The 19,145-nt window shown below is 48.5% G+C and overlaps 10 protein-coding genes across 10 annotated transcripts; 5 read left to right on the plus strand and 5 right to left on the minus strand.

The window, feature by feature from the left end:
* Positions 1-296: 296 nt before the first annotated feature.
* Positions 297-2,094, plus strand: B0J16DRAFT_370987 (amidase signature domain-containing protein; the record flags this gene model as incomplete). The annotated part of the gene is made up of 2 exons (XM_046130380.1): positions 297-325; positions 384-2,094. The coding sequence occupies 2 exons, from the start codon at positions 297-299 to the stop codon at positions 2,002-2,004; spliced, it is 1,650 nt and encodes a 549-aa protein (XP_045985020.1). The 3' UTR covers positions 2,005-2,094.
* Positions 2,095-2,423: 329 nt separating this feature from the next.
* B0J16DRAFT_338832 (uncharacterized protein) lies at positions 2,424-5,334 on the plus strand. The gene is made up of 6 exons (XM_046127488.1): positions 2,424-2,639; positions 2,705-3,034; positions 3,090-3,344; positions 3,395-4,433; positions 4,485-4,900; positions 4,956-5,334. Exons 1-6 carry the CDS (start codon positions 2,501-2,503, stop codon positions 5,204-5,206), a joined length of 2,430 nt encoding a protein of 809 aa, XP_045985021.1. The 5' UTR covers positions 2,424-2,500; the 3' UTR covers positions 5,207-5,334.
* A 201-nt stretch (positions 5,335-5,535) lies between these two features.
* B0J16DRAFT_413514 (uncharacterized protein) lies at positions 5,536-6,901 on the minus strand. Its single transcript, XM_046133381.1, has 4 exons — positions 6,466-6,901; positions 6,080-6,419; positions 5,760-5,960; positions 5,536-5,706 (listed from the first exon to the last, which is right to left on the minus strand). Exons 1-4 carry the CDS (start codon positions 6,722-6,724, stop codon positions 5,583-5,585), a joined length of 924 nt encoding a protein of 307 aa, XP_045985022.1. The 5' UTR covers positions 6,725-6,901; the 3' UTR covers positions 5,536-5,582.
* A 320-nt stretch (positions 6,902-7,221) lies between these two features.
* B0J16DRAFT_362059 (transmembrane amino acid transporter protein-domain-containing protein) lies at positions 7,222-9,044 on the plus strand. The gene is made up of 3 exons (XM_046129788.1): positions 7,222-7,560; positions 7,617-8,046; positions 8,108-9,044. The coding sequence occupies exons 1-3, from the start codon at positions 7,353-7,355 to the stop codon at positions 8,895-8,897; spliced, it is 1,428 nt and encodes a 475-aa protein (XP_045985023.1). The 5' UTR covers positions 7,222-7,352; the 3' UTR covers positions 8,898-9,044.
* Positions 9,045-9,254: 210 nt separating this feature from the next.
* Positions 9,255-10,442, minus strand: B0J16DRAFT_362060 (uncharacterized protein). Its single transcript, XM_046129789.1, has 5 exons — positions 10,283-10,442; positions 9,995-10,234; positions 9,721-9,939; positions 9,603-9,661; positions 9,255-9,544 (listed from the first exon to the last, which is right to left on the minus strand). Exons 1-5 carry the CDS (start codon positions 10,326-10,328, stop codon positions 9,317-9,319), a joined length of 792 nt encoding a protein of 263 aa, XP_045985024.1. The 5' UTR covers positions 10,329-10,442; the 3' UTR covers positions 9,255-9,316.
* Positions 10,443-11,585: 1,143 nt separating this feature from the next.
* B0J16DRAFT_338837 (uncharacterized protein) lies at positions 11,586-12,699 on the plus strand. Its single transcript, XM_046127489.1, has one exon. It carries the CDS (start codon positions 12,000-12,002, stop codon positions 12,600-12,602), a length of 603 nt encoding a protein of 200 aa, XP_045985025.1. The 5' UTR covers positions 11,586-11,999; the 3' UTR covers positions 12,603-12,699.
* A 257-nt stretch (positions 12,700-12,956) lies between these two features.
* Positions 12,957-14,079, minus strand: B0J16DRAFT_370993 (uncharacterized protein). Its single transcript, XM_046130381.1, has 2 exons — positions 13,799-14,079; positions 12,957-13,751 (listed from the first exon to the last, which is right to left on the minus strand). The coding sequence occupies exons 1-2, from the start codon at positions 14,027-14,029 to the stop codon at positions 13,035-13,037; spliced, it is 948 nt and encodes a 315-aa protein (XP_045985026.1). The 5' UTR covers positions 14,030-14,079; the 3' UTR covers positions 12,957-13,034.
* Positions 14,080-14,235: 156 nt separating this feature from the next.
* B0J16DRAFT_302768 (HAD-like domain-containing protein) lies at positions 14,236-15,723 on the minus strand. The gene is made up of 2 exons (XM_046124653.1): positions 15,268-15,723; positions 14,236-15,212 (listed from the first exon to the last, which is right to left on the minus strand). The coding sequence occupies exons 1-2, from the start codon at positions 15,579-15,581 to the stop codon at positions 14,438-14,440; spliced, it is 1,089 nt and encodes a 362-aa protein (XP_045985027.1). The 5' UTR covers positions 15,582-15,723; the 3' UTR covers positions 14,236-14,437.
* Positions 15,724-15,825: 102 nt separating this feature from the next.
* Positions 15,826-17,700, minus strand: B0J16DRAFT_338841 (uncharacterized protein). Its single transcript, XM_046127490.1, has 3 exons — positions 17,640-17,700; positions 17,351-17,537; positions 15,826-17,136 (listed from the first exon to the last, which is right to left on the minus strand). The coding sequence occupies exons 1-3, from the start codon at positions 17,667-17,669 to the stop codon at positions 16,112-16,114; spliced, it is 1,242 nt and encodes a 413-aa protein (XP_045985028.1). The 5' UTR covers positions 17,670-17,700; the 3' UTR covers positions 15,826-16,111.
* A 330-nt stretch (positions 17,701-18,030) lies between these two features.
* B0J16DRAFT_265859 (ribosomal protein S5 domain 2-type protein) lies at positions 18,031-19,041 on the plus strand (the record flags this gene model as incomplete). Its single annotated transcript, XM_046123409.1, has 2 exons — positions 18,031-18,886; positions 18,950-19,041. 2 exons carry the CDS (start codon positions 18,031-18,033, stop codon positions 19,039-19,041), a joined length of 948 nt encoding a protein of 315 aa, XP_045985029.1.
* Between the last annotated feature and the right edge of the window lie 104 nt (positions 19,042-19,145).

Here is a 19,145-nt window from a genome sequence, read left to right on the forward strand (position 1 = left end):
GTTTAAAAAGCGATGCCAGCTGTTTCCTACCTACTCCAGCGTGGTGGAGTACCCCAACAAGGCCTTGGAGTCGGGTTTCGGGTGACCCCAAGCTACCCCAACCGCTTAGATGTAAGTTATGGACCTACAGTTTACCATCAGGAACAATGTACTTTCAAGCCATGACAAATAGCTTGTTTACAGATATGGATAAATGGAATGGGTGTTTGAAATCTTTATCTCTTGATTCAAAGCCTACCTATATCAAGCCCCGCTAGATCAAGCTATCTTATCAGCCAGACGCCCAGATCTCCATCATGTCCGTCTTTTTCAAAGAGATTCTACCGTGAGTTCTTACTCTCATCTCAATTGACAACAGTACAAGATGCTAATTGGCTGCAAAGAGGCAACCCTGTTCGGAAGGGTGATGTAGAGGCTCTTCTTGACCCTCTAGAGCTCACCATCCGCCCCGAGGAATCGGCAGACTATCAACTCCTCCTCGCTGCTGTTCACGATTGTGCTGAACGGATCTCGAGTCTACCGGACTACCAGCCCATTCCGGACACTGAAAGATTTCCCCGCCAACATGTTCGTTTGGCCGAAAAGCATGAACAAGTCTTCGGTCATGCTTGGGCACACCGTTTCACCATTCATGGCGACAAGACATCACGCTCATCACTCGCCGGCAAATTGGTCTGTCTGAAAGATTGTATTGCTGTAGCTGGTGTACCGCAGTTCTTTGGCAGCGACGCATTCCCAGCATGGACACCATCCACAGACGCTACCGTTGTGACAAGGTCTCTGGAGGCTGGAGCTGTCATTACGGGAACAGCGACATGTGAGAACTTTTGCAACTCGACGTCGTCCTTTACCAGTGCTCAGGGCACTATCGATAACCCACGCAAGGCTGGTTACTCAGCTGGTGGTAGCACCTCTGGTGGTGCCGCCCTTGTCACAGGTGGTCTGGCCGATATTGCCATTGGAACAGATCAAGGTGGAAGTATTCGCGTACCTGCTTCCTTGTGTGGTTGTGTGGGATTCAAACCGACACATGGGCTCGTGCCGTACACTGGTATCTCAAGTGGTGACCAGATCGACGATCATGCCGGTCCGCTTACAAGGACAGTAGACGAGATTGCAGCTTGCTTGGATGCTATTGCAGGTTACGACGGAATCGATGATCGATCTCTTGGAGCGGCGCCGCATGGGTCATTTGGCTTCCTTGAGTCACTGAGTGGCGCAAGTCTACAAGGTGTCCGTATTGGTGTTCTGAAGGAGGGATACGACAACAGTCTCATACAACCGGGTGTCAAGAAGGCCTTCTTCGAGACGGTAAACAGACTTGAGTCTCTCGGAGCGATAGTCCAAGAGATCTCAATTCCTATTCACAAGGAAGGTCCTTCGGTATGGACCATTCAACAGCGCATCTCAGGCTCGGCAGGCATTCTGGGCCAGGCCAACGGTCGCCGAGGTCTCTACTTAACTGAGTTCGAACAGGCTCGTCTACCTTGGACCGCTTCGCAATTTGAGAAATTGTTCCCCTCAACAAAGAACACAGTCATCAATGGCTTGTACCTACAACGCACTTTCCCCGGCCTCTATTCCAAGACGGTCAATATCGGAAGACAGATCCGCGACGCGTACGAGACCAAATTCAAGGAGTACGATGCCATCATTATGCCCACCACGCCGTTCGTCGCACCACGACACGGATCGAGAGAATCTGTGCTCAAGTCGTTCGAGCCTAGCATTGGTATGACCAATAACACAGCCATCTTCAACGTCACAGGCCAGCCTGCGCTGTCGCTTCCGATTGGGTGGTCACAAGCTGTTGATAACGAGTCTGTCATGCTGCCAGTTGGTCTACAGATTGTTGGAGGACTTTGGGAGGAGAAAAAAGTGCTTCGTATTGCCAAAGCTCTGGAAAGTAGCTTTGACTGGGAGGCGGGGGGCAAGTCTACGCCAGCCGAAGCTGGTGACATTTTGAATGAGGTCCAGCGCGTTAGAGGGTCTTCACATCTGTAACTGCAAACATTCTCACCGAGGTAAAAGTCAAACGCATTACATGAGGGTCGTGTATTATAAGCATGCGATGAATTAGATACAATAACCAGCTTGGAGTATTTTCTCATACATTGAACTCCGTCCATAAGCTCCTTGATTATCGACATAGTAAACAGTTTTCTTTTTAATCAAGCAGACGATTCTCTTGATAATAGCTATCTCGCTGAATGTTTGATTGTGGACTTGCTGCAAAATATGTTTGATGTAACTTCATCAGGACTGATAAGATCGTAACACGACCCTGAACTAATTTACACTACCTACTTTAGATAGCGAGCCTACAAGGAAGTTTGGAGACATATCGCTAGGTTATCGTGGATGGGCTTGCTAGAGAACGCTATCAGTGACGCTACCCCAACCCCGCTCACAACAACTCCAAGATAAACTGGGCACTACTCCATCAGCATTTGTTCTTCCCTGCCTCCTTCTCCGTCTCCAACGATGGATTGGAGTCAAGATGACTCGAGAAATGGTCCCTACGTCTCCGAACAAGCGACAGAAAGTGGGCCACAATGAAGGAGCCAATCTTCGCATGTGCCACCACTGTGGAAGAAGTTTCAAGCGGACAGAGCATCTAGAGCGTCATGTACGAACACGTGAGTCCTTTTACCCTGCAGGTGTATCATAGGATGAATGACTGACGTGATGCCGAGTTGACCAGATACTAAGGAGAAACCCTTTTTGTGCTACTGTGGTGCATCCTTTGCGCGACGCGATCTGCTCACCCGTCATCAGAGGATAGCTGAGCATGAAGGTGATGCTCCATCGCCAGGGCAGTCAAGACAAAATAGTATTTCCGGTCAACAGGTGGATTTAGCCGCAGCGGTATCGCTGTCCGGTCACAATGTCAACCCATGGTTCTGCGCCAGGGCTCAACAGGCGATGCAAGTTCCTGTTCCCCTGACAGTCGACGAGCAGACTCAGCGTCAACCCAACATAGACGCCGGGCAATTCGTTCCTAACTGTTTCTCCCCCCAGATGCTTGACAGTGGTATGTTGTATCAAAACTCCTACAATGCTCTTGGTCAGATGCTGACTCCATGGAGGCGTTGACTTTGATACACACTTTCGCGAATTCACCAGCTTCCTTGATGGTGTTGGCCTATCTGCCGAATGGAGTCCGTTCTTTGGTGATTGCGACAGACACCAAGACCCTGTCGACCCTGGATTACGAGATGAAGAAAACGAAACCGCCTCTCCTCAGCAGGGAGCGCCAACACGAGCTGGAACGCCTTTCAGCTCGTGGCTACCTTCTGTGCCTACTGGAAACAGGATCAACAACTATGTCTCTGACACGGACAGTAAGCGATTCGCCCAATATGACACACAATTGTTGCTTACAATTCGCTAGATCCTCGCGCTGTTGATCCTGAGACACGCCCGTTCAAAGTGACTGAGGAGCAAAGATCTAAGGTCAAGGCTTTTATCCAAGATTTTTCGCATCTACTTGATCCTACTTTTTGCGTCCCATCAAGACACGCTCTCACCCGCTACATAGCCTCTTTCTTCGGGGGCTTCCACTCCCACATGCCTTTTATCCATGTACCTACGTGGCAAATTACGGAACACTCACCTGAACTGATTTTTGGCATCGCCGCTATCGGTGCACAGTATTGCTTTGAGAGAAAGGCTTCAGAGAGGCTGTTCTTCGCCGGGAAAGCCTTGGTGCTGGAAAGGTTGCGAAGAAATGCAGAGTTGTTCGACATATCGGCAATACCCAGAATCCACACGGTAAACTCTGCCAAGCAAAGTGGTCGTGATAGCAATGCTCCGGATAAGGAGTTGCAAGTCGAGACCATAAGAGCTTTGGTAACCCTCATGGGTTTTGCTACGTGGGAACCCAAAGCAGCCATGGTGCAAGAATCCTTTGTCTTACAGGGTATTCTCACTCAAGCTCTTCGCAATGCAGGCCTCGAGGATGTGGATGAGCTGGTCTCGTCAACGCCATCGAACCACCCTCATGATAGTAATGCGCTATGGCACAATTGGCGAACTTGGGCCAAACAAGAATCGTGTAGACGATCTAAGCTCATATGTTTCTCCTTTCTCCATACGCATTCCATTGCATATAATGTGTATCCAACTCTCCGCAGTAACGAAGTTGGCCTTCGATTACCTTGCTCAACAAAAGAATGGAACGCTCCAAATGCGGCATCATGGCGTGCTGCGGCTAGGGAGGTTCAAGAGCCGCAGCTATTCTTTCGAGAAGCCCTGTCACTGTTGCTCAAGAATAAAAGCGAGTCTGCGCCATTGTTCCCAATTCCAACACCTCTGGGAAACTATGTTCTACTTCATGGACTACTCCAGAGGATACACATAGTTAGAGATTTGAGCTTGCCAATTACTAGCAGTTCAGCCTCCTTACCTAGCGAAGAGGTGGAGAAACTTGAGTAAGAACTAACGGCCGCATCTTCCTGTTCTTACGCTAACTATCACTGTAGACGTGGTCTGCGGTCGTGGACCTCATGCTGGCAACAAGCCCCAGAGTCCACTCTCGATCCTAACAACGAGAACGGACCCATCCCCTTTACTTCCAGCTCCCTCCTAGCGCTGGCTTATGTGCGCATTTACCTCCATCTGGGTCCTTTTAGACAGCTTGAAACACGGGATCCACAACTGATCTCCGAAGCCATCGCGAGCAGTCCGGATATTGAGCGGAGTGATGGTATCATTGCAGCACTGCTATATGCAGCTCACATGATCGGCATCCCCGTAAGACTGGGTGTCGATCGTGTGGCTAGGAGTCAAGCATTTTTCTGGAGCGTGAGGCACTCGCTATCCGGTCTTGACTGTGCTGTACTGTTGAGCAAGTGGTTGTCCAAGTTGGCTGAAACAGTTTCTGAAAGCCCGCTGAGTGGTAAATTACTGTGCCCTTTCCAAACGACGTCCCTAATGTTGACTGATGTGTGCAGATAGCGAAGACAGAATCTTGCATTGGGTAAGATGCATTGTGGAAGAGGCCTACAATGTCGTTGACTTTGAGCAAAGCCATGATCAAGAGATTGCAAATCTTCTTGACTTCACAGACCCCCGGAATCTGTCTCTGGCTGTGCTAAAGATATGGGCGCATTTCTTCAAGAGCAATACGCAGTGGCTGTTTATCAACATCATCGGAGTAGGTTTAGAAAAGTATCGTGAAATCCTTATACAGAAGAAGATCTGATTGTAAGAGTTGGGGTTTGTGTTTCTAATCCTACGGGAAACGAGTACGCCAATCAGTGGTATATCCTTATCACTCAGTGTGCTGTTTAATATTATGATTATACCCCTAACAGAATTCTACCTTTGCAGTCTCAATGCATGCTTCTAATAGTTCCTCTACCGTGACCTCGTAATTCTCTAAGAGCTTCAGGCATTGACGGACCATCTAGAGCTCAATATCTCAAGTAAAAGCGGCTGCGATGTAGTCACTCAATCCGAATTCTCAGAGATCTTGGAATCCATCAAGAGCTAGTATATTCTAAGGAGTTTAGAGCAGTATTCAAAGTCTGTGCCAAAGTAAACAACCCTTTATTTGCTTATATTATGAATATCCTAGTCTAACTTTGAGTCTTTGGCAGTAAAGCACCCTCGGGCGGCTGATTCTTCTTCTTGAACTCGTCACACATCTGCTCCATCGTCACCCACTCAACACCCTCGTGCTTGTTGATATACTCAATTAATCTGTGCTTTCTGTCAGAATTTAAACTGCATTCTAGGCGTTATATTTTTCTTACCTCTCGTGCATCAGAAGAACGTGTGGTCGGCCTGAAACGTCGGGATGACATGTGATAGGGAAAACACAAATGTTATCGGGATCATCTGCCATTTCCCGGTAGAAGTAGTCAAAATGATCTCTCCATAGATCCTCAACGTCTCGTGAGTTAACCCAGCCGTGGCTGTTGGGGCTGCCCTTGATGAACATCATGGGAGGAAGACTGGAAAATAAGATTAGTATCTTGTGACTCGATCTTAGTCGCTAAGGATAAAGCATACTGCCAGAGGTATTAGCATATCTGTTTTCAGCTATCAGTCAGTCAGATAGTTATTACTTACCTCATCTAAATACCAGTTTGCAGGAATCTCAACGAGACCTGTTTCTTGACCTTTAACTAATGGTTTCATCCAGGTCTCAGCCTTTTGTTTATAGTCAATCTTAGTCCAACTGTCGCCAGTCCGTAGCCAATACATATGGCAGTCATCATGAGACATTGAGTGATCATATTCGATGCCGTAGCTAAGCATTAGATCTACGCCCTCTCGGCTAGTTTCCCACCAAGGAGCAACAGATCCTCGAGGAGGTTTTCCACAGAAGTCAGTTAGCATCTTGTGTGTTTTATCCAAGACATCACGCTGCTGCTCTAACGTCATATCTGACGGATTCTCATGCGAATAGCCTGTCAAATTGTCAGTTAAATAGATTTAAATTTTAGACTGTCTTACCATGGAGACCAATTTCATGGCCTGCATCGCGTACCATAGCACATTCTTCTGGAAAGGTCTCAAGGCTATGTCCAGGAATAAACCAAGTTGCCTTAATATTGTACTTATCGAACAACTTAAGCATGCGACGAGTTCCATGAGTTCCAGCAAATAGACCACGAGAAATATCACTGGGAGAGTCCTCGCCTCCGTATGAGCCCAGCCATCCAGCGACTGCATCAACGTCGACACCGTACGAGCAGAGGATGCGTTTAGGCATTGCGTGGAAAGTGTGTTGATGAGACTGAGTAGACTTGATACCAAGGGTCAAAATAGACTAATATGATGGCACAATTGTAGGCGATAAAGATCGGACGTTCTAGAGATAGAATTTGAGGCCAAGGCTGGGAATTGAGGCACTCATTAATAACTCAACTACCGAGTGCTTGACTCCAAGACTGTCTGTCAGATAACAGTCAACCCGATAACTAAGTTAATCGTGGGGTAATGACGCTTATCGGACACCATGTCCTATCATGGGGTAACTCCAAGATATCCCCAGGGAGCCAGGTCCGCGCTAGTCTCCAACTCCAACGCTATACTCCAACTTTCTTATCACGCTCCTCCTACATCGAGTCAGGATCTATCTTCCCCAGAGTTGACAAGGATGTTTTACCCCAGACCTTATCATTAGACTTGGGCTAAACGACCAGGGTATTGATACAGGCTTGGTGTGTGCGTTTTGTCCTGCTTGACTAGATAGTCATGGAGACCATTGGTAACTATGTAAATTCGAGTTCGACAAGAGAGCCACTAACGGTGATCGACAACTGATAATAAGGCTGAAGAATCCTGAGTTTTTCGAACCTACTAACTCGCTCTCTTGCTTCATCACCAACACATCAATCATGATCAACATATCTTCTGCCAATATCAGTTCTTCTGAGCCAGAGATTACCAAGGCCGACAAGCAGCCATCTGGCAGGCTTAGTAGTGGTAGCATTGAACTTGGACGACAGGAGAAAGTCGATGATGGCGAAGTTTTTCGGCAGGGTGATGGCGTTGTCGATTTCCGAACTGTAGGATGGATCCAGGCTTCTGTCATTTTCCTCAAGGGTATGTTTTCACTTTTCAATGGTCTTGTAGTTTTTCGAGTGCTGATACAGTGCTAGTCATCTTCGCCACTGGTGTCTTGACGATCCCTTCAGCCATGTTCGTTCTCGGTGCACTTCCCGGTGCGATCAATGTCCTTGGCTGGCAGGCTCTGAACACGTACTGCGCCATTGTCCAAGGCAACTTTCGCAATGCGCATGCAGGCTGCCATTCTATTGCCGACATGGCCAATGTTGTTGGCGGTGCATGGCTCAAGGAGGTCGTCGGAGTTCTTTTCCTCGTCACATACGCCATTGTCGGCGCATCCGGTATCTTTGGTACATCTGTGGCTCTCAATGTGCTGTCGAACCATGCCCTCTGCACTAATTGGTTTATGCTTGTTGCGACAATCGCTGTCTTTATTCTGGCAAGTGTTCGTAAGTTTGAGAAAATTGCTTGGCTCACATGGGCGGGCTTTCTGACCGTCTACATTGCTGTTTTCATCGTCGTGTAAGTTCTCTACTCTCACCTCCTATTCTACATATTCTTTCTTTACTGACGAGTTGTTTAGTGTCGGCGTCACTACCCTCGACCGACCTGCTGCTGCTCCTCAGACCGGAGACTACGATTTTGGTTATCACGTTATCGGTAACCCGACTTTTGTCACTGGTATTACCTCTGTGGCTACCATCTTCTGCTCTGGTGCTGGCACATCTGCATTTCTGCCTGTTATCTCGGAAATGCGCAAGCCCCGAGACTACAATAAGGCTGTCTATCTTTGTATGGGTATCGTGACTGCTTCCTACCTGACTTTCTCCCTTGTTGTTTATCGATACTGTGGACAATGGGTCGCTTCTCCTTCCTTGGGAAGTGCTGGTGAGACCATTAAGAAAGTTGCCTACGGCATTGGCCTCACTGGTCTTATGGTCAGCGCTTGTCTCTACGTTCATGTTGCTGCCAAGTACATGTTTGTCCGTCTTCTGCGCCATTCAGAGCACTTCCAGAAGAACACCGTTACCCACTGGGCAGTCTGGCTTGGCTGCACATTTACCATGTCGGCTGTCTCTTTTCTTCTCGCATCTGGAATTCCTATCTTCAACTACCTCCTCGCTCTGGCTGGTAGCCTTACCTTTTCGCCTCTCGCATTAGGTCTCCCAGGATACCTTTGGATCTACGACCACCAGCACTATCGCCAGGGAAAAGTGTGGCAGATTGTTGTATACTATCTCAACTGGCTGATGATTGCACTGTCTGTCTTCTTAACGATTGGAGGAACATATGGAGTTGTTCAAAACATTATTGACGCGTATGCGAATGGTCTGATCGGAGGAGCATTTTCGTGCGCCAACAACGACAGGTAACCTAGTTTAGTTATCTAGCATGGCCAATGCTGCTTAAAACATAGGTCTCAGCCCGATATCCCTATAATACGGAAAGAATTTCAGTTTATACATCATCTCGCTTTGAAACAACGCGTTTTATTTCCAATCCGTTCCATTACATTATCCATCGGTGACGTGCCGTCCTCTGTTGAAAACTCATAGACTTTTGTATTTTAATGCTTGTGAAACGGGCTACCCTAGACTCAGCCTGCCCTCAGCCAATCACAAAGCCATACGGGCAAAGGCATGGTTTGACTGCGCTCAGGCGCTGCCAATTGTGTCTAGGGCATATGAGGAGGCCAAGGCGGGAAAAGAGGCTTGGAATATAACAATGGAAGAAAATTCGGGTCCCGAGCAGTGGATAAGAGATATAGATTGCATTTTTGAGATAGATAGATCTAATTAATAACATATCCGCCATCCACCATCATCGCAGATCCCTGCACAAAGCTAGCTTTACTACTGGCAAGGAACAAAACACAGTCAGCAACCTCTTGCGCTGTGCCCATACGACCCATCGGCGCGATATTGACTGCTGGGGCTAGAACATTGGCTTGTGGCCGTGTCATAGCTGTATCAATAACGCCGGGGCAGACAGCGTTAACGCGGATAAGATCGTTGGAGTACTAAAATGCAGCATCAGAGACACGCTAAGAGCTTGATTTGGAAGAGGTTTGTACTTACGTCTATGGCGTCGCATCTCGTCATGTTGATCACGGCTGCTTTACTTCCGCAATAAGCCGCTGTAAGTTCATCAAAAGTTATTAGTTGAAGCTTCATAGGCATGGGGCCTCCGACGTACGTGCTGCTGGACGACCAACGACTCCTAGTTGACTGGCAATGTTAACGATGCTTCCTCTGGAGCCAGGTCTATCGTCGTGAGTCGGCAAAGGCTCTTGCTTTAGCATTTGTCGAATAGCCGCGCGCGATGAGAGCCAGCATCCGCGGTAGTTCACATTGTTAATCAAGTCGAATTCCTCAATGGTAGACTCATGTGATCTCTTGTTATTACTCAAAACACCTGTGTAGTGAATCAGTAATCCGTCACTTAGCCCGTTAGATAGAGAGCTACTAACCAGCTCCGTTGACTACATAGTCAACCCTGCCAAACTTTTCAATAGTAGTGTTGTAAAGATTTTCAATGTCCTTCTCTTTTGAGATGTCAGTGGGGATGGCGATGACCTGAATGTTTTGGTTTTTCGACATGTCGTTAATTGTCTTTTTAGTATCCTTGAGCTTGTCTGCATCCCGGTCTGCTAGAACAAGACGCAGACATCTTTCACGAGCAAAAGAGATAGCAGTCGCACGGCCAATGCCTGTGAATCTCGTCAGTCATTGTCATTATTTTGGACCCAAGTTCTCACCTGAGGCGGCGCCAGTGACAAGTGCAACGCCTTTGAAAATCGACATAATGTCAGTGTTAGAAAAGATTTGATACTTGTTGATATCTGCAGATGGTCAACTCAGAAGAGTTGGGCTTGCAATAGAATATTTTTTCTTTTCAAGATCTCGATGATACTCTACAAAGGATGCTTATCGAAATGCTACCTACACGTAGAAATCCCACTCTTGTTATCGGTTATTGGTAGTCGGTCCGGATACGTCTGCAGAAGCGTACGCCAGAACGACGCTAAGCTCCAAGTCTGGGGAGACTCCAATAATTGGAGTCTAGATCCATATGTTCTGTATGTTATGCATCATGCGCTGGCCAATTGGCTCCTCGAAGCTCGCTGAAATTGGAGCGCTACCAGTCGCCGATGAAGAAATAGTGTTAACAGCAGATAAGGGTAGGGAGGATACCTAGATAGTACCTCGAGTTACGCTTGCGGGAACGCTAATCTCAATTAGTAAGGCTCATCTATAGAAGACTCGATTCATGAGTTAACCAGCTAGAAATGTTATTTATTTATATTAACGGACTGTATGTAACACGGGCATCTACTACACTTCTCTCCAATTCATTGACACACCGTGATGCTAGTCTGCTACGACAATGTGTGCATGCTCTACGATCGGACAACCAGCACATAGATGGAAGTGATTGTTTGGCCTCCTGGCTGCCAACACAGCAACGACCGAACTCTATCATAAAAATCACTTTTATGAACTCTGTTTTCCCTTTATTTAAGGCACGTAACCTTTCCTCTGACTTAAACACCACAGCAGATCATAAAGATTGGAAGGCTAACAACCATGTCAGGCTATTCTTGGGCTTTGTTGCCGCCAGAGATTCGGCTACTAATATTGGAGGAAGTCTTACGCCTGGGGCGTCACGGCTCATGCGCGGCTGTCTGCTCAGAATGGAAGGCTTTCTTTGAGCCGCTGAATTTCTATCGACTAGAATTACAGGTACCATGCCTAGAACAACTTGGCCATATGACCACTCGGACTGCGAGTCTTGTTCGTCAAATTCGGCTGAATGTTGAGCTGCCACGATACTCATGTCGCTCATGTCATAGGCATGAATCGAGTTCGGGAATTTCGCGGCATGGCTCCATCTTCAGCGCTGCGATAAAGAAACTGTTTACTGTATTAAGTGCTTGGAAACCGACAGACCGCTTGGTGTTAGAGCTCAACACCTTCTCGCCTAGCGACTCGGAGCACTGGTTCAAAGTGCTAGACGCCCAAACCAATGGAGAATATGAGCAGCAGCAGCAAGAGACTCCCGCTAGATGGCAGCACGGCTGGATTGATGGCCGGCAGGTGGAGTGTCCCCCTGCAGAGGCTATGGAACGTCTCTTCGCCCCAATATGCTGGAGTCTCCCGGAGAGTATTCCGAAGGTCCACGCAGTGACACGGCTTGTCATACGCCGAGAGTGTCGGCGGCAGATTATACCGTCAGTTCTGAGCCTATTGCTACAGAAACTTCCTCGGCTACAAACTATGGCTTATGAGCCATGGCGCTTTTGCCTCCGCAGCTGGAAGATTGCGTATGACAACGGTATGTTGAAGTTCCAACTGTTTGACTGACGACCTAATCATTAATTTGCAGATTTTGCATTTGTGATTCAAGACGCTCTGCCGAGCCACGTCAAAACGCTTTCGATCTTTGAGGATCCCAATTCTGAGCTTGTGTCGGCAATGCGCCGCGAGCAGCTGCTCGGGCAAGTAATCGATGATAATATGACGGCAGCTGCTGAGCTAGTGAGAGCCCTGGTCTTGAGGAGTTGTGACCTCAAACATCTCTCAATTTCCTTCATGGTCGATGCCCGGCAATTCTTGGATGCTTTGCAGTCAACTGATTGCTGCCACAAATTACGATCGCTCGCACTTACGGCGTCCGTCCTCAAAAGGGAATCCCAAAGCTGGGAAATTGTTTCTTTCATAAGCAACGCGAGCTTGTTTCCGCAAAAGATGAAGCAGCTCGAACGATTAATACTTTGGAACAGTAAACCAGGGGAGGCGTGTGCGGTCATCTATCAACGAGACAGATCAACCCAGCAAGCTACACTGATGAGGCGCGGAACATGGCATTTTGAGCTGAATGACAAAGTGGTCGAATCCTGGAAGAATGTCGATCCAGGTTTCTTCCTCCGAATCGAACATGAGCAGCTACAAGCAGCCGTCAAAGAAACCGGTGATGCCATCTACCATCTAGGTTTGTCAGGGGAGGTTATCGATCCAACTTCCGCCCGGCAGCTACGACAGGAAGCATTCGTAAGAAGTCTGACGAAGGGTTATTAAGTCGCATTTAGGAACCTCACAAACACATACGACCATACCTATCAGAGAACTCGGGATCCCGTCCGCTCTCCCATAGATAAGCTGATAAGGGGTGAACTAGTAGTTGGGTCGGTGACGACCAGCGAATCCTCGCTGTTGTATGTTTTTTGCCTTTTTGCTAGGTATCTTGGTATTGCTTTGTAGTTATGATAGAGTTGTAATAGTGTTGAATGGAAGGCAGATGGGCAACAGAAGATTCATGCTCTAAGGTTTAGTGCATCAAAATAAAGTAGCCTAAGTGTTGGTCTAAGCTACCATAAAGGAATCAGATCATTTCACATTTTGAACGAACTCCTCGTAACAAAGGCATATAAACCACAATTCATGAACGACTCAACTTCAACCGCTGTCAAATCAAGGTCTATTCGCTGCGTAACTTCTAAATGAACAACTTCAACCCCTTGGTCCTCGGCGTTGTAAAAAGTCCAACTCCTTCTTCTCCTTACCAGCAACCTTCTTCCTCTTTCTCTCAATCGCTCTATCGACCTGTCCCTTACTCATGCCCTCGTACCTGTTCACAAGGAGTTGCTTCTTCTGCTCGCTCCTCTTCAGGTAGAAAGGCGTCTTGCCCTGCGCCACAAGCTCCTTCTCCTTCTGGCGGTGCTCCTTGAGAAGGTTCTCCTCTTCCTGTCTGCGTAGGTTGGCCTTCTTGCGAGATTCCATGGACTGTAGCTGACGCTTGAGGTTCTCCTTTTCGTTAAAGTTTTTGGTCTTCTTGATCTGTGCGCGCAGGTCGGCCATCTCCTTGTCGCGGTACTCGTCCAGGAAAGCGTAGGCTTTGCTGGCCTTTTCTTCGTTGACGCGGCCGACTAGAGGATCGAAGCGTGGGTCGCGGAATTGGCGCTTGTTTTCAGGGATGATCTCGCGACGACGAGATACGGGTTTCTTGGAGGTTTGTTCTTGGGGGGCGTGTTTGGATGAGCGCTTTGGTTTGGGGTCGTCTTTTGATCGTGTGGGCTTGCGAGGTGCTGGTGTTTCTGTCTTTGTAGTGTCTTCGCCTGCGGATTGCTTTGATTTTGATTTGCGTCCTGAGGGAAGTGATGCTTGTGCTTTTGCGAGGGCGCCAAATGAGACGGATGAGATGTCTATCTTTGGTGCATCTTCTTCGGGCTGTGTCTGGTTAGAACTGGTTGTCAAACAGAATGCGACAGACTTACCTCAGACTCATCTTCTGAACCATCGTCGGATTCTTGGCCTTCGGCATCCTCATCCTCTTCATCATCAGAATATTCGCCTCGAATACCCTGTTCCTCAACCTCATCATCATCGTCGTCCTCCTCACTTGAAGAGTTCTGGCTCTCAGGCTCCTCCTCCCATTCGTCTTCCTTTCTCGGTCGCACTCTTCTTTCAAGTCCTAACGAGGACGACTGTTTTCGCTTTAAGGCCATATTGTGATGCTGCGCAAAACAACGTAAACTTCAATGAATTGTGTTATGCGACACTGCGATGCGACGGAACTTTTTTTTACAGCTTCGATAAGCCCCACGATATGCTCTTATCTTAGAACCCCGATAAGGGAATAACCTCAGTGATCTACCCGCGATCGGAGCATCAAAATGCGAAAGAGAGGTATAATGACTTGCATTGTTTAAGTCAAGGACGTATGTATAATTGGGTATCTAAGAAGCGAATCTTCTAATTCTAACTCCTGTATCTGCTGTAGAATCACGCTCAGCCCTTAGAGGCTGCGATTACACCCGCTGTAACACGTCTAGCCAACCCTTATGGCCCCTGTAAATTATAAAGTACAACATCAACTCTCCGCAGCGTTGACCACCTTAATAAGGATGTCAAACTCATAACTCCTCCGGTCCATCTGACAAAACATATTCTGGATCTAACTGAAAGGGTGTTCGTCGGACAAAGCGACTGATGTCTGTTTGATACGATAGCTCATTGAGGTAATCATGTACCTGAGGCAAGACATTCGGGATTTCTTGAGCCAATCCGCTGAATTCTGGAAGTGTGAGGATATTGAAAGGCTCACTGCGACCCTTCTCAAATGAGTCGTCGACAAGAATTGTGTTGGTTTGGTCCCATAAGCCTCCTTTGGAAGCACGAGGGTGAGCCTCCATCACTCTTGGGTTGGTCCAGATCGTAGTAAGGCGCTTATACACTTGAACTTTAGTGTTGTAATCATCTGCCGATAGAGCAAAAGAGTCCCGTCCCCAAACAAGAAGGCATTGCGCGCGCTGTTCGGGCGTAAGGAGCTTCTCCACCATCTTATCAACGTTCTCGGGACGGGCTGAGGACCAGATAGCAACATGGAAAGTCTCGATACAGTATGTCAAAAAGGTCTTTGCATGGGGTCGTTCGACAAAGTTGAATGGACGCTTCTTGTTCGGGCGGTGAAGAAGTGTGCCGTTCAAATCGATAACGACAAGTATGCGACGTGGTCGAGGCAGACGCTCTGGGGCAAGATTCGCTTGGGCGAGGTATTGGGTTGCAGGCTCTGGGACACCTCCAGAGGCTTTACTGGGAGTTTTCGGAGGGGATTGAGAGCGTGGCGCGCGAGCTGCTCGCACTTGATGAGGAGGCGGCTTCTTGATCTTCTTAGAACCCTTGTGTCCTCTTTACACAATTGTAAGTACAAATGAAGGGGATGTGTATTTATTGCAGGACGTACTTTTGCACCTCAGGAGCGGCTTTGCTCTTCTTTGGGCCCTTGGGTGCATTCTGGGGCGCAGCGCCTGATTGCGCCAATGTGAGGCCAGGTATATTCATCGCTTTGGGTGCCGTGGGCACGTTGGATCCAGATCCTGTCATTGCTATGGGTGAATGAAGCAAAGGGGCATGTTGCGAAGAGGGAGGTGCTGTCGTTGATGACGGGTCAGAAGTTGGCAAAGATGTTGGCCTAAACGGTATTGAAGGGGAGAAGAAATCGATGTGTGCTTTCCCTGAAGAGAAAGATTTTGGCAAATATAGGAATCTGCGCAACATGAAGATAAAAGAGTGAAGACTAGGGGAAAAGTCAATGCGATCTGCGACGACCACCTAAACTAGGATCTGCACAGAGACCAGAATAATTCAGTCACCCTATCGAGGCTTGGAACGGGTTTCAGATCGTCTATTTTTGTCAGCTAGGTTCAGGTCTAAAGTTTCCTAGGTAGTCAACTTTACTCTAAAATTTAAATTGATCTTTCTCACAAATCGCGGGGCAGATCGCTTAGTAGCATAACAATTCCGCTAATGATGATGTGATATCCAAACAGCGAAAAATACGACAAACGAAAACAGTACACGGCATTTCACATGTGATATCAATAAACGTTGTCATACACAGAAACTGTATTTGCAAAAAAACGGACACCTTTTGTTCTCTTTTGGGTCTACATAAGGATTCTGCCAGCCGGCAGGGCCTTCATGAGGCATAAAGATATCATAAACTCATTTACCCTCCCAACCATTTAACCGTAAAGCCATTATCATCATCGCTCTTTATTTTCTTTTCCTTTTTTGTTTTGTTTTGTTTACTTGAAGACCTTACCGTCAGCAAGCTTGTACTCCTTGCCGTTGACGGTGATGCCCTTCTCCCAACCCCAGGCATCCTCGACGAACTGTCGGTCCTCGGGCTTGGTGGGGTCGAGCTTGGTGAACTCGTAGCTCTCCCAGTCAGGGGCGACGTCGAAAGCGGGAACGTGCTCCTGGCCTCGGATGACGAAAGCACCCTGGATGACGGAGTCGTTGTTCTCGCCGTAGACGGCAGCACATCCGAAGATGTACTTGCGGGAACCTTCAAGACGGTTGTTGAAGCCACCAATGAGGTTGTTAGACATGAAGGTGAGGGTGAGCTCCTCGTTGTACTTGTAGTCAACCTTCCAGATAGACCACTCCTCGAAGTTGAAGTTCTCCCAGAAGTACTTCATGGCCTCGTTGTGGTCCTTGATGTTGGAGTACTGGCGCTTCCACTCGTCAAGAGGGAAAGAGGGACGGCCGAGAGCCTCAAGAGGGTGCTTGGCCTTGGGGGCAGCGGGGGCCTCATCGGAAGCGGGAGCGGCAGCAGCAGCAGCAGGAGCCGCAGCGGGGGCGGCCTCCTTCTTGGGCTGCTCGGGCTTCTTGGGGGGAGTGTTGGTCAGAGCAACGGTCTCAAGAAGCTCAACCTTCTCAGCGACATCAGAGAAGATGGGCTGGCTGCGGACAGTCTCGAACCATCGGGTGGTAGCGGGGTGCTCCTCGCGCCACTGCTTGTCAAAGAAGTACTGGAAGCCACGGGTAGCAATGGCAGCAGCGAAGAGATCGGCGAGGGTGATGCGCTCGCTGACGAGGAAGGTGTTGTGGAGGAGGTATTGCTCAACAACGGCGAAGTTCTTCTCGGTAGCCTTGATGGCTTCGTCGACGTTCTTCTTGTTGTAGGGAGACTCACCCTTGAGGGGAGCGAACCAAGCAATGAGGGTGGGGAGAACCTCAGAGTTGAAGAAGGACATCCACTTCAGGATGGAAGCATAGTCCTGCTTGGTCTTGCCAAGAAGAGTGGTCTTCTCGTTCTGGGAGGTGACTGCAGCGGGTTAGCGAAGCTCCCGACAGAGTGGCAAGACAAAAATGATAAGATGAGTTGCGAGGTCAGAAGTTAGACGGTATCAACAAATTGTCTCTTAGAGACATTTCAGACAGGGATAACTGTATGAAAAAATGCTAGATCATCATTCGCAAGGGAGGGGTAGTAGACAGAAAAAGTGGTGTCATCTGAGACACAACACAGCTTCACTTACTGTAGATAGCAATGGCAATGCACTCAGAGAGAGCGAAGCCATCCTCACCAACGAAGGCGGGGATCTTGCCGAGACCGTTGGCCTTGAGGTGCTCAGCGGTAGCGTTGCCCTTCTCAGCCTCGACGATGTTGAGCTCGATGTCGTTTGCCTTGGCCACAGCCTTGATGGCAGTAGAGCGGCAGTTGTTCTGAAAGAACGGACCAGTCAGTAACGACGCTCATAAAGCTTCGCAAATGCAAATGCAAACGCAAATGCAGCAAATTCAGATTCAGGGCTCGAGAGTATGTACCTCGCGGGTGAAGAGAGTTCCGAAAGCCATCTTGAATGCTTTGCTAGGTTGACAGACAAAGAGTGAAGATGAGGAGAGAAAAAGAAGGAGGGGGAATTTTTTTTAAAGGTGAGATAATTGTGAAATTGCTGCCCCGCGCTAGTGGGGTCGTGCCTTACTGCCCGAGCAACGCGGACGGTGGGAGCGGTGGCTGGGTACATTAGGAGTAGCAGAGTAGCAGAGTGGCTGGTGAGATGTGGCGCTGATGAGTCTAATCGGACTGTATTTTCACGTGACCCTCTCCAGAAGCTAGCCGATGATGGATCTCGAAATCCCGTGAAGTTTTTCTGGGTAGACAGTGAACCTCGTCCGATACGCGATACCGCCGGGGCTCTCCTCCGAATTGGCCATCATGTCGACATTTACACAAAGCCTACGGCAGCTGCGATGCCAAGGCAAGGCTTTCCGAGCACCATGGCCTCAGTCAGCCTGGCAACGTCCCTCTTTTCCCCTCGCCGTCCGAAGTATCGCTACCGAGACATCAACGCCAATTGTTGAGCCTAAACCCGACGACTTCGCCGTATCGACAGACCCCAGCTCCAAATTCACGATACCGTTCCAGGGAGTTGAACATGCTCGTGCCGTTCCACTTTCGGCCTCGTACTTCTCCCGAGAGCCTCAATTCAACGAGATGTATCTCCGTATCGCTCGCCTACTCACCAAATATCACACACTACCAACACTACCACCAAGCCATGCTCCTCCAACAGCTTGGGTTAAGCTCCAGGAAATGCGATCAAAGCTCGGTGAGCCGATCAAGGCTTCCCACTACGCCAAGGTGATCCGGGTCGCCAAGCGTCTGAACCAAATTGAGCCCTCACTTTTCCCTGCGGAAGTTCGAGCTGCTCTCGAGGAGTTCAAGCGTGATATCAACCCATTCATGAACGTCCCTCACGAGATAACAATCGACAAGTATGGTCGAGCTGTTGGTGTTGGTAAGCGAAAGGAATCTACTGCTCGTGCTTGGGTTGTGGAGGGTACAGGAGAGGTCTTGATCAATGGCAAGACTCTAAGCCAGGCTTTTGGTCGTGTTCATGATCGTGAAAGCGCAGTTTGGGCTCTCCAGGCCACTGAGCGATTAGACAAGTATAACGTCTGGGCATTGGTGGAGGGCGGTGGAACAACCGGTCAGGCCGAAGCACTTACGTTGGCGGTTGCCAAAGCTCTGATCGTTCACGAGCCAGCACTCAAGACTGCTCTTCGAAAAGGTACGTGTTTCATTGTAAAGATTACGATTAACCCTTGAGCAATAATTAACCTCGTGTTCACAGCTGGCTGCATCACAAGAGACCCAAGGACTGTGGAGAGAAAGAAGCACGGCCATGTCAAGGCACGCAAGATGCCTGCCTGGGTCAAGCGATAAGCAGTCTTTTCAGGAGACTGGTATTGCAAAGCTTTGGATTGGGTCTGCAATGGCGGATATGATGACGATGATGAGAAGGATGGCGAGTGCGACTCTGCTCGCAT

This window comes from Fusarium flagelliforme (genome assembly GCF_020744385.1).
Source record: "Fusarium flagelliforme strain FIESC 12 MPI-CAGE-AA-0113 chromosome Unknown B0J16scaffold_3, whole genome shotgun sequence".
In the NCBI taxonomy this organism is placed as follows: Eukaryota; Fungi; Ascomycota; class Sordariomycetes; order Hypocreales; family Nectriaceae; genus Fusarium; species Fusarium flagelliforme.